General features: G+C 41.6%; 1 protein-coding gene across 1 annotated transcript in view; it reads right to left on the reverse strand.

Moving 5' to 3' along the window:
• Positions 1 to 13,458, reverse strand: part of TMC2 (transmembrane channel like 2) — a 55,788-nt gene that overhangs the window by 25,540 nt on the left and 16,790 nt on the right. The window contains exons 8-11 of the mRNA XM_038391424.2: positions 12,828 to 12,970; positions 11,012 to 11,159; positions 6,285 to 6,473; positions 948 to 1,127 (exon numbers count right to left, since the gene is read on the reverse strand). Of these exons, the coding sequence (XP_038247352.2) occupies positions 948 to 1,127; positions 6,285 to 6,473; positions 11,012 to 11,159; positions 12,828 to 12,970 (660 nt within the window). The remainder of the gene's footprint in view (positions 1 to 947; positions 1,128 to 6,284; positions 6,474 to 11,011; positions 11,160 to 12,827; positions 12,971 to 13,458) is intronic.

The raw sequence follows: 13,458 nt of genomic DNA on the forward strand, positions 1-13,458 counted from the left end.
TACCAGCTTAGGTTAAAACTTCCCCAAGGTACAAACTATTTTACCTTTTGTCCCTGGACTTTATTGCTGCCACCACCAAGCGTCTAACAAATATGTAACAGGGAAAGAGCCCACTTGGAAACATCTTTCCCCTCAAAATCCCCCCCAAGCCCTACACTCCCTTTCCTGGGGAAGGCTTGATAAAAATCCTCACCAATTTGCATAGGTGAACACAGACCCAAACCCTTGGATCTTAAGAACAAGGAAAAAGCAATCAGGTTCTTAAAAGAAGAATTGTAATTGAAGAAAAAGTAAAAGAATCACCTCTGTAAAATCAGGATGGTAAATACCTTACAGGGTAATCAGATTCAAAACGGAGAATCCCTCTAGGCAAAACCTTAAGTTACAAAAAGACACAAAAACAGGAATATACATTCCATTCAGCACAACTTATTTTATCAGCCATTTAACCAAAACAGAATCTAATGCATATCTAACTAGATTGCTTACTGACGTTTTACTGGCGTTCTGAACTGCATTCCTGCTCTGGTCCTGGCAAAAGCCACAAACACACACAGAGTATCCTTTGTTCCCCCCACCCTCCAGCTTTGAAAGTATCTTGTCTTCTCATTGGTCATTTTGGTCAGGTGCCAGCGAAGTAGTCTTAGCTTCTTAACCCTTTACAAGTGAAAGGGTTTTTCCTCTGGCCAGGAGGGATTTAAAGGTGTTTACCCTTCCTCTTACATTTATGACAACAGGCGAAAGGGTTTTTCCTCTGGCCAGGAGGGATTTAAAGGTGGTTAGCGTTCCCTTTATATTTATGACAGTACATATGAATGGAAAAAAATCAGTAATATCCTATAGCAAGAGACCCTTTTGTTCATGTTAGCTTTAAGAATTATGATCACACGTTGGATTCTAGAACATATTATGTGTCTTGTTTTCTCTTTCATTGTAGTGCTGCTTACCTTTTCATTGACATCATCCATTAGGGCCAATAAAAAGGTATATAGGTTTCCGAGAAACAGAGCAAAGATACGTCCCAGCTGCCATTTCAATCCAATGCGAGGATGATACTCCTCTAAGGCAGCAATGGTTTCAAACAGTGGAGGACAAAACATTCCTAGCAAGGACATAACAATTTCAACCTGCCAAATGAGGATACTGCTGTTAATAATAACAATAATGATGTTATTTTCAGCACTTATCAAAAGTAGGTCATACAGTAGTTCGTATATGAAGGCCGCTTCACTTCCTATGAAGAGGAAGCTGACATCTCTTTTCAGAGTCTGCAATTTTCCATTAACGCAGGTCAGGAAATGTATTGTGATAAAGTTTCTCCTCTACATTGGTGGGTCCTGTGCTTATTGGTGGATTTGGTCGCCTCAGAGATCACAGTAGCCCTCAGTTTGGCCACTTTCATGGCTCAAATCTGCCGTTCACTCAGATAACCTCATCACTGGCCAGCATGGGGAAAAAAGAGTAAGAACAACACCCACAGTCTCTGCTGATCCACCATGTGGATCGGGGAACAGCCTAGAGACCTTCCCCTCCAGTGGAGCCTCCTGTGTTGGATCAGGAGTTGGAAGGTTTGGGGGGAACCCGGGCCCGCCCTCTACCCTGGGTTCCAGCCCAGGGCCCTGTGGACTGCAGCTGTGCAGAGTGCATTCTGGAATAGCTGTGTGACAGCTACAATTCCCTGGGCTACTTCCCCATGGCCTCCTCCCAACATCGTCTTTGTCCTCACCACAGGACCTTCCTCCTGATATCTGTTAAAGCTTGTACTCCTCAGTCCTCCAGCAGCATGTCCTCTCGCTCCCAGCTCCTTACTCACCTCTCACTATCTGGAGTTAAACCCAGTTGCCCTGATTAGCCTGCCTTAATTAATTCTGGCAGCTTCTTAATTGGCTGCAGGTGTTCTAATCGGCCTGTCTGCCTTAATTGTTTCCAGAAAGTTCCTGATTGTTCTGGAACCTTCTCTGTTACCTTACCCAGGGAAAAGGGACCTACTTAACCTGGGGTTAATATATCTGCCTTCTATCACTCTCCTGTAGCCATCTGGCCTGACCCTGTCACATATCTTTCCCCATCACCCACTAAACACCACGGGGTTGGGCAACTTGGGACGTCAGGCAGTGTACCCATGACAAGCCATCTGCATTGCCATGGTGGCTTCCAGCCTGGTGTTGTATGGTGAACTGGAAAAGTTGTAGGGACAGGAACCATCTGGTCACTCTTGCGTTCTTCTCTTTATTTCGCTGCATCCACTGAAGGGATGCATGGTCAGTCACAAGGGTAAACCATCATCCCAGAAGGTAATAACGTAGTGTTTCCATGGCCCATTTCACAGCTAAGCACTCTTTTTCAACCATGGCATACTTCTGCTCTCTCGGGAGGAGTTTCTTGCAGAGGTAGAGGATTGGGTGTTCTCCATCTCTGACCATCTGTGATAAGACAGCTCCCTATCCTACTTCAGATGCATCTGTCTGTAAAATGAATTCTTTGTTGAAGTCTGGGGCTATAAGCACAGGGTTACTGCAGAGGGCTGTCCGTAGATCCATGAATGCTTTCTCTGCGGCATCTGTCCACTTCACCATGTCCGGACCTCGGGCTTTTATCAGGTCTGTCAGGGGACTTGCTCTGGTAGCAAAATGGGGAATAAATCGTTGGTAGTACCCCACCACACCCAGGAATGCCCGGACTTCCTTTTTCTGATTCGGCCGGGGCCAATTTTGGATAGCCTCTAGTTTGTTTTGTTGGGGCTTGACCATGCCCCTTCCTACAATGTAGCCAAGGTATTTAGCCTTGGCTAGCCCTAGAACACTCTTGGCTGGGTTGGCTGTGAAGCCAGCCCGTCTTAGCATGTCCAGAACCGCTTCCACCTTTTCCAAGTGGGTTTCCCAGTTGGGGGGTGTGAAGAATCCAGGTATGCCGCTGCATAACTGGTATGGGGCCATAGGAGCTTGTCCATAAATGCTGGAAGGTGGTAGGTGCCCCATGCAGTCCAAAAGGAAGAACAGTATATTGAAACAGACACTCTGGGGTAGAGAATGCCGTCTTTTCTTTCTCATCTTTGGCAAGGGGAATCTGCCAGTATCCCTTTGTTAAATCAAGGGTGGTCAAAAATCGGGCATTGCCCAGGCGGTCAACTAACTCATCGATATGGGATATGCATCGAATTTGGATATCTCATTCAGTTGGTGAAAGTCATTACAAAACCCATTCGGTTTGGGCACCAACACAATCAGGCTTGACCACTGACTGTGGGACTCTTCGATGACTCCCAGCTCCAACATCCTTTTTACCTCTGCCTTGATCTCCTCCCTTTTTGCTGCTGGGACCCGATAGGGCCTTAAAGTTACCTTTGCCCCAGGGTCTGTGATAATGTGGTGATATGCTTCGGCGGTCTGACCTGGTTTGGTTGAAAACACATCCTGGTATCGGCTGATCATCTCAGTTATCTCTTTCTTCTGGTTTGGTGTCAGATCAGTGGATATCCTGATCCACTCCTGCATGTTATTTCCCTGGATCGGGGTGTCTTGGGCCACTACACATGCCTCTCGTTGGTGCCAAGGCTTTAAGAGGTTAATGTGATAAATTTGTTCTTGTTTCCGGCATCCTGGTTGCCGCACCTTGTAGGTTACTTCCCCCACCTCATAGGGCCCCTGCCATTGGGCCAAAAGCTTGCTTTCTGCCGTGGGTACCAACACCATCACCCGATCCGCTGGTTGGAACTGTCAGACTTTTGCCTGGCAATTGTAATGGGTTCGTTGGGCCTCCTGTGCCTTTTCCAAATGTTCCCGTACAATAGGGGTGACCCGGGCTCTCCGTTCTCGCATCTGCAACACCATGGTCAATTATATTTCTCCCCTCATTGGGTTCCTCTTCCCAGATTTCTTTTGCGATATCTACCATGCCACGGGGGGGGGGGGGCGTCCATATAATAAGTCAAAGGGGGAAAACCCAGCTGAGGTACTCCCGGATTGCAAAATGACTTCAGTTCCTGGCATATCTAATTACTATACCTCCTACAGTCCCAAAGTCTGAATGACCTGGGATGATTTGTGCATTTTGCCAGAACACTTACGTTGTTATCAGAGAGATGAGGTCAACAGAAGATGCTCCTGTGACCCCAGAGCTTACTAACCACTACTCCCATTTACTTTAAAGAGAGCAGAGGCCTTTCAGAATGAGGTCCAATGCTATTTTAATGTAGCAAGAATATCATAGAAACTAAGCTGTCAGCCTGTGCATAAAATAATCTTTATTTTTTAAAAAAATGAGTGTCTCCTTCACACTTTTAAGAATATGTTGCTGACTAGGATAGAAACATACGTGGAACTCAGTTTTCTTATGAACCCAGCAATGATGCACAGTTTTTGACCTTGGTCACACAAGTACAATGCCCACTGACTTTAGGGGGAGTTGCACTTGTGTAGTCCCTGGTAGAATGTGTAGGTTTTTCTAGTACCTACCTTAGTGAGAGAGGGAATGCTGGCCAGAAGTTGGACATCAGGAATATCCCTTTTTCTTTTCGGAAAAATGCCCTGATTTCTTAAAATATCATCAGAAAAGCCTCAGAGGTTACAGCTAGTTAAAAGTGTTCCCTCAGAAAAATTTCCTGTTGGAAAATGCTGATTCGACTAAATTGAAATGTTTTGCAGGAATGTATCAATTTTGTCAAAATTCTCACAGGAAATTATCTAAACATTTAGTTTGGATTTCATCATATAAACTTTTATATATTCTAAATATAACAAAAGTTGAAATGATAAAGTTGAAATGAAACATTTTGAGAAGGTCAAAACAAAACACATTCAGGAATACATCATTCTTTGAAAGAGTCCAAGATTTAAACTTTTTGCCTCAAAATGTAACAAAACCAAATGTCAAAATCTCGGCATTTCCCACAGGGTGGAGATTCTATTTTTCAACCAGCTCTATCAGCAGCGGATAGAAGGGAGCTCAGTTTAACCTTTTATCTGAGGGAAGGGCACCTCTAACAGTCAAGGGATCCTTCTTGTACAATATTGCATCTCAAAACCAAGTTTGAGACTTGGGGTAAAATTTTCCAAAGCACCTAAATCACATAAGCCCCACTGAAAATTAATGGGACTTAAAGCTTGGCTATACTTGTGAGTTACAGCACAATAAAGGAGCCCCAGGTGCACGAGCTCACTACCCGTCCACACTGGCAAGGCACGTAGAGTGCTCTGACTCCACAGCTACAGTGCTGCTAGTACTCCATCTTGGCGAGCGGAATAAAATTTGCTGTGCCCTCATGGAGCGCTGCAGCGCCAGTGTGAACGAGGTGTTGCATTACTGTGCTCTGATCAGCCTCCGGAAACGTCCCATAATCCCCTTAAGTCAAGTGGCCACTCTTGTCATTGTTTTTGAATCTCTGCAGGAATGCAGATATGCCCTTTGAAAGCTCCGTTTCTGACAGCTGGCTGCTCATCTGCTCTGAGACAAAGCAACCACTTGTGTGGAATGCTGTGTGTGAGAGAAAGAGAGGCACGGGAGGAGTGGGGGGGTCTGCTGCTGTCTGAACTTACAAGACAGCATGCTGACGTGCTCTCAGCCCCCCAAAAACCCACTCTCTCCTCCACCCCCCCGCTCCATTTGGAAAGCATGTTGCAGATACTTGCATACTAGGATAGGTGTCCATAATACACTGCTTCCAATGCTGCTGCAAGTGACACAAATGTGGCCACGCCAGTGTGCTTGAAGCTGTCAGTGTGGACAGTCTGCAGCGCCTTCTCTACTGTGCTCTCCGGAGGCTGGTTTAACTCAAAGCGCTCTACATCTGCAAGTTTAGCCATGCCCTTAGTTACTTAAGTCACTTCAGCTATGTCTACACTGGAGGTGGGGGGAGGGAACAATCCTTGTGAGAGAAAGTCTCAGAGCCTGGGTCAACTGACTCAGGCCTGTGTGGCTCAGGCTCTGGAGCTAAAAAAACTGCAGTGTAGACGTTCCCACTTGGGCTGGAATCTGGGCTCTGAAATCTGGCAAGGTGGGTGGGTCTCAGTACCTGGGCTCCAGCCCAAGCAGGAATGTCTACATAGCTATTTTTAGCCCTGTACCACAAGCCCAAGTTAGTTGATCCAAACTCTGAGACTCACTCCCCCTGCCCCGCCCCGTGTTAGATGTACACTTTGGTGCTTTTTAACATCTTAACCTTAATCCTGATGTGGGACTTGAACCCACAATCTTTTGTCCTAGCAGCTATCTTCATGCTAACAATTATTACACTTTTTTCCAAGGAAAGTTAATATTACAGAAAATCAGAAACAAACTCTTCTTACCTCATTTCTTTCATACCATCCAATGCTTTGCATTTTTGAAAAAGTCTGGGACCGTTTAACCACAAAATAAATGAGGTAGCCACTTCCACACAAGCAACATATGATAAGCACATTTGCCAGAACCCGAAGGAATCTTCTTAGATGGATGTTCTCATCCTTGTTACTTTCTTGCTCATCCACAATAGACTCCTTTATAAGTAGATACATTTAAAGAATTGTAGCAGATACATAGATTCATAGTTTAAAACCAGAAGGGACCATTAGATCATCTACTCTAATTTCCTGTATATAACCGGCTATAGAATTTAATCCAGTTACACCATGCTGTTATTAAGGACAATGCCTTGTGCTTGACTAAAACATATCTTCCCAGAAAGGTATCCCATCTTCATTTGAAGACATCCGGAGACGGAGACTCTTTACTTCCCTGGGAAGTTTGTTCCAATATTCCAGAAGATAATAATTACCCTTACTGTTAAACATTTATGCCTTCATCTTCCTGCCATTGGTTCTCATTATGCCTTTCTCTGCTAGATTAAAGAGCTGTTTAGTACCCTTTTCTCCCCATAAAGAAGGTACTTGTACCCTGTAATCAAGCCACTTCTCAATCTGTTTTTTGAGAGCTATGACTGTGAAATCATGGCTTTTGGGACATCTAATAAACTCTTTTTAAAGCATTCCCCCAATTTTCATTCACGTTTTATGTTTAAAGATTTCCTCTCAATTTCACTCAGTGTTTTCCTCAGCTTTGGGAAAAATTTGGACACTGTGAGTCTTACAAATTCCTGCAATTGAACACAAGGAAAGAGCAATTAGCTACTGTAATTTAAGTGGTGCATCGTAAGACTATATCCTCCCTTAATCTGTCTCTCACCACGAGTACCCTGTAGAAGTTGGCTCTTTTCCCTGTCTTCTGACTTTTGGTAATGCTCACTAGCTGTGTGTTTCAAGAAGCACAGGCTGCATTACAGCCACCAACTATCAATTGCTGGCTGGCCTTCTTGATCTAATTTTGATTATTTAGGGCTAATTTCAGTTGTTTTGTTCTCATTTTGGTTGTTTGGCTTTAGAGTGCAGATGCTGGGCGCTGTTGGTGGGATATGATATACAGGAGGTCCGACTAAGGCCAGAAGGGACCACCAGATCATCTAAATTCTATGGCAGTGTTGTTGTAACTGTGTTTGGCCCAGGATATGAGAGAGAAAATTTGGGTGAGGTATTATCTTTTTAATGGGACAACTTCTGCTGGTGAAGGATACAAACTTACGAGCTGCCCAGATCCTCTTCTGGAAGTCTGGGAAAGTTAATCAGATTGTCAGAACTTAATACAAGGTAGTATTGATTGTTAAGCATAAGGAGTTAACACACATTGCAAGAAACCATTCAAAATGAAGTGGACTTTTTGAAGCATATATTTATTTCTGGTGGGGTTGCCTGGATTGACTACTAATCAGATCGTGATTAGTAGTCTCTAGGCAACCACCAACTTCCAGTCCAGGAATGAAATTGTCTTTCTTTGTTATAGTGAGGTCCATAATTAAGTTTCTTCATGTTTGGGTACAATACTATCTGCATTGGAAAATTTTCTTATATATACAATTTTTTAGAAACTCTAAAAACCTCTACTATTGGTCACACGGAACCTCCAGCATACATATCCCATAACACAATTTTTCTTTTCACACATGATAGCTGGGTGTTCAGGAGTAACTCATCCTGTTCTCTGGTTTGATTTGGTGGTCTGTAACAGGTCCCCACCAGTACCAACTCCTGTCCTCTGTTAATTAGTTAGCATATTAATCCAAATGCATTTAAGATCCTGTCCTTCTGAGTTATTAACTAAAAAGGTGTCATTAATGTAGAGTGCTACCCACTTTTACCCACTTTTACTTTCTAAACAGATTGTAACCAGTGATTTTAACATTCCAGTTGTATCAAATTTCTTCTCATCAATGAGAAATTCCAATTCCTCTTGCTTGTTGTCCAGACTCCTAGCATTAGTATCTAAGCAACTGAAAAATGTTTTTCCTTCAGATTCTTTGTCACATTAGTTCAGCTTGTTGTCCACACTGTGAATTTGAGTTTGAAGCACATTTGCCTTCTTAGCACCCTTCCCTTGCCTTGTTCATTTATTGCAATGTTTGCATGGGTACTTATCAGACCACTTGTGGAACAAATTTGTGCTTTCAAAACCAGGGAGATTTCTGTCCAAGATGTTTGTTTAGATTACAGCTGAGTAAAATCATTGTTTCAAAGCATTACAAGGGATTTTACCCACACTCAATCTTTTTATAAAAGCCATTTACCCCGACTTGATGTCGCATTTTTCTGAATTGTTAGGATCCTACATCTTCCCTACCTACCTGCTTACCCATACAATAAAGGAAATGGTCCAGGCTTTTCAGGATTGAGCCAAAAGAAATTAAAAACAAGAAAACCCACTACTTTGGCAGCCTGAGCCAGTAATTTTCTCTGGAGAGTTCTCAAAGGTTTACCAGCTTCAAGGATGAACTTTTCAACAGCAAATATTAAAATAGAGAGGACTAAAATGACTAATGCAAGCATTCCAGATGCTGTTTGCCTGCTGTTAGACATTATACGCCCTAAATCTAATACACCTTTAAAATTGGCTCTTCTGTTGTAGCATAGATCCTTTTTGTTTTTATCTATGCTTGATGCACATGTGACCTCCCTCGTTCTCCAAGGTCTGCTTTGAGTGTGACTAATGCAGAGGATTAAGTTCAAGAAATTCAAGGACTTTGTGATGTAGGATTCAGCTCAAGAATTTGTATCTTAGGAAATTGAACATAACCTTTAATTATTGACTTCTCCTTCCACAATAATCTATGCATTTGGTTTTCTGTGTGTGTAAAACCATTTCAGATATGCTGATACCTAAATTGCTCTTTGCTCCTCTCAAGAATTCTAGAAATATTTTACCCAATCCATTTTATATTGGCTCTTCTATGCACAGAGTTCATCTCAGCTGGTTGACTTTTTAATTGAAACTTGTTTTTAATGAAGAAACGGCTTTTTGACCAAAATGTTAATGGAAATTTTCCATAACTCCAAAACTGAATGGGGGGAGGGGAGAACAATGTAAAGTTAAAAAATAATCATTTTTGTTTGGTTTTCAGTTAAAATGTTCAGTGTTTGCTTTTCAAAACAAAAGATTGTTAGCAAAACCTGATTTCTTTTAAAATTGAAAATAGTTTTGAAAAATTAATAACTTTTTTCAATTTTTGGCTTATGGATTTTTATTGAAAATCGAAAATTTTTCATGGGATATTTAATTTTTTTTCTGCAAATAATTGCCATTTTTCAACCAGCTCCACAATGGATTTTCTCAATAATTGCTTTCTCCATAATAATTTTCTTTGGAATTAATACAATATGGGCCAACCTTTTGTTCTCAACTAGAGCAGTATAAATTCACAATGACTCCATTAACATCAGTAGCGTTATTGTGATTCACACCAGTATAAAGCAGGTGTGAAGTATGAAGCAGAATTTGACTGCTATTGCATAACATGGTAGTCAAGACCCAAATGCAAATGTTCACACACTCCTTGTCTATCCCCTCTTTTACATAAACATGTAATAAGCTAAACAAAGAATTTTTGGCAAAGAGACCCCCCCCCGCCAAAATCCCCTTCATTCAAATTCAGCTTCTATACTGGCAGATTGTGAGAGTTCTATTAGAAATAAAAACAAACACAACCTCTATATTGGAATTAGAGCTGGACTCCATACCAGATCCTTGGATCTGAATCCCATTGTATTTAGGAAAGTTCATATTAATGCATCATGGCTAAGGCTAATCTCTCTAATGAGCTCTGTGATAGAGTATCAGGACTTAGTACTTTGTGAACTAAATTCCACAGACTCTCTTTGGCAGCCAGAGCAGCTGGATCTCATTTTATCTCAGGAAGATAAGCCCTTTGATTGGAGGTGAGAGAGAGAGCAAGGAGGAGAGACAAGAAGCCCTGTAGACAAAAGCCCTGAGGATCACCATAGGTGCTGGAATTAAGGGTGCTGCTGCACCCCCAGCTTAAAGTGATTTTCATCATATGCAGGGTTTACAGTTTGGTTCAATGGTTCTCACCATTCCCACTATACAAATTGTTCCAGCACTCCTCGGGATAACCAGCCTATGAAGGAGCTTGGATTAAGTTCAGTATAGAACTGTTTATAAGCAAAATCCTATTTCTTAAGCTGGGTCTCCAAGGCAGCAAACTAAAGCAAATGCCAGCAAGGGCATGAGTTTGGACAAGAATCTATCGTGTGCATGCTGTGTTGGGAAGGAGTGGAGGATCCCATATTGTTCTTGAACTTGGGGAAAATTAGCATGTGGATCCAAATTTCTCAGCTCTGCTGCATCTCTAACTGAAACACACGAGAGGGCATACTGGAAAGATCAAGCTCCACAAGAGTATCTCAGTCCCTTGCAATTGAAAGCCACTCACTTATTCCTCACTGATATTCCCTACTCCATTCCCCAGAGGAAAGTAAAACAGCTATAGTCTTCCTAACCTAAATATAGAGCTCAGTTCAGCACAGAACGTATGAACTAGAATCACCATGGTTAATCATTTTATTCCTGGGGACCCCTCAGGATGCTATATAGGTTTCCAGGCTATTGTCTAATTTTCCCCTTGAAATGCTACTAAGGTGGATTCTGATAGCATCTCCAGAGGCAGAGAAATTGTATGTCATTTGGATATTACCTTGAAGCTGGTTGTAATAGATGCAAATTTGTTGTCTGCAGTTTCCGGGTTGCCAATGAGGTAATCCCAGCTAGTGAACATTTTCCAGCTGAAAGTGAAATTGTTGTCATCCCCATCTCCTGTGTTTTCGTTGGCATTTCTGGCCATCCTGTGTGATGACACAAATGGCAATTTTCAGAGTAACAGCCGTGTTAGTCTGTATTCGCAAAAAGAAAAGGAGTACTTGTGGCACCTTAGAGACTAACAAATTTATTAAGCTTTCGTGAGCTACAGCTCACTTCATGAAATGCATCCGATGAAGTGAGCTGTAGCTCACGAAAGCTTAATAAATTTGTTAGTCTCTAAGGTGCCACACCTTTTTACAAATGGCAATGTGTTTACTTGCAGTATATTGTTCAGCCACTAGAATCCCCTGTGTGCTATATAGAAATTCAGACAAGTTGTGATTCCTGGTAAATAAGGTAAACAAAGCTGGGACTCAAGTTATGTGGCAGTATCTGGTTTGTGTCTGGTTGTAGCTGTTTTCTTTAAATAAATACCTCTGGTTTAAGGAGGACTGAGTCCATATATCATGATGCAGATCCACTATTCATTACAAAATGATAGCTATATTGGAGGATTTTTAATAACAGTAACATCAATTAAATTTAGGGGATTCATAAATAGACCAGGAGCAGAATTATTTGTATAGTGCCTAGGACAAATAGTGCCATGCCTAGGCACTATGGCAATACAAATAAATACCACCATCATCATCAAACTATATCTGTACTATTTTGCATGCTATTTAGATTAAGGAAAACAAGTTTATTGTGCTGTCAGATATACCAGCTACAGCATGATGTTCCAAAGAGATTTCAATGGTTACACAATGCTGGAATAGTGTACTTGCAGTAAACCAATATGTGTGTGTGTGGGGGGGGGAAAGCATACTTGTTAATCAACACAGGAGCAGATACATCTTCTATTGTTTCTTCTCTTTTATTTGATCCCTGAAATATTTTGTAATTCCTATTAGAGTTTCCAGCATAAATCCCTCCAGTACAGATGAGACAACAGATGTTGAGATTTTATGGTAATATTGTAAATGTACAGTACATCTGAGTGTCTGGATATATTTCTGTGCCTCATTCCAACAAAGGACTCAAGATTTTGTGTGCACTGAATAACAACATGCCTGTTTCAATAAACATAAAAATCCATTTGGCTTACACTTTCCTATAGGAAGGAAGGATAGTCTTGTGGTTAACTCTCATGATGTGGAGTCAGCAAATAGTCTGTGCAAAAGCAGGAATAGAACTTCTTTCTGTGTGACCACAGGTAAGTCACTTAACTCTGTATTTAAGCCTGTATTTCTCCATCTGTGAAATGAGGTCAGTAACATCTATCTCCAGTGTTTTGGAAGGCTAAATTAAATCTTTCTGAGATTCTGGACTAGAAGGTGATAGATTAGTGCAAAACATTATTATTCTGCCCAGTGCAGATTGATTTGGGTATGCATCTGCTTTGCTCATTAGAGTTTGGATCTAATGTGTACTCATTATGAACACCACACAGCTCCTATTGGCATCAGTGTGAGGTTTTGGGGGTGCAAGGAATGCAAGTGTAGGCTCTTTGGTGAAGTAGGTCCTAAAAGTCTTCTGAAATTGTCACATGAATTCCAATCACCTGGGAACTGGACTGAAAGTGCCATGCCACGTCCCTAAATCTGCTATTTTAACAATAAGTGGTGGAGAAAGGTGAAATGCAATAGAGATTAGTTTGAATTTCAGAGAAGGGGGGGGAAATAACACTAAACCCAAAGAACTATACTTACGATCTTATAACAACCATCAGGCTGTAGCCAAATACACTAACTCCAACCATGAAATATGCCATTGGTAGCCTGTATTTCAACCAGCCGATTGTCCGTTGATTATTGTAGTAGCCATAAAAAAGAGCAGAATATTTGATATAACCCTAAAGAAAAACAAAACAAAAAAAACCCACCAATAAGTTTGATTCCTTGTCTGTTACATGGATTTCTCCTACAAGAATGAAGGCCATTGCATTGTTTTAACCTTTCTTGTAAATGTTGCAAGTTAAAATAGAGTCATTTTAAGATGAAGTTTTTTAGTTCTACTTTTTTGGGTTAATCTTTGCTTTTTAGCGACTAGCTTCTGAAACACCACTCCATTGCTATCCTTATCAAATGCCTGTGATACATACACTCTGCCCCTCTACTGACCAGAAGAACCTGTCTAGGTGAGTGGAAGCAAGTCAGAGGGTGAAATTTGAGGTCTGAGCTGAACCTGTCTACCACTGAGGCCTCGTTCTCCCCCTGGGGATGACTGCCTTCCTGTTTTACATGTCTCTTTGATGTAGTTGTTAATTCGTGCCACTCTTGGTTGCTAACATAATCCTGGACTAAACATCCCAATTTTCTGAAAACTCTGAGGTGAATCCAA

This window comes from Dermochelys coriacea, chromosome 2 (genome assembly GCF_009764565.3).
Source record: "Dermochelys coriacea isolate rDerCor1 chromosome 2, rDerCor1.pri.v4, whole genome shotgun sequence".
Taxonomy (NCBI): Eukaryota; Metazoa; Chordata; order Testudines; family Dermochelyidae; genus Dermochelys; species Dermochelys coriacea.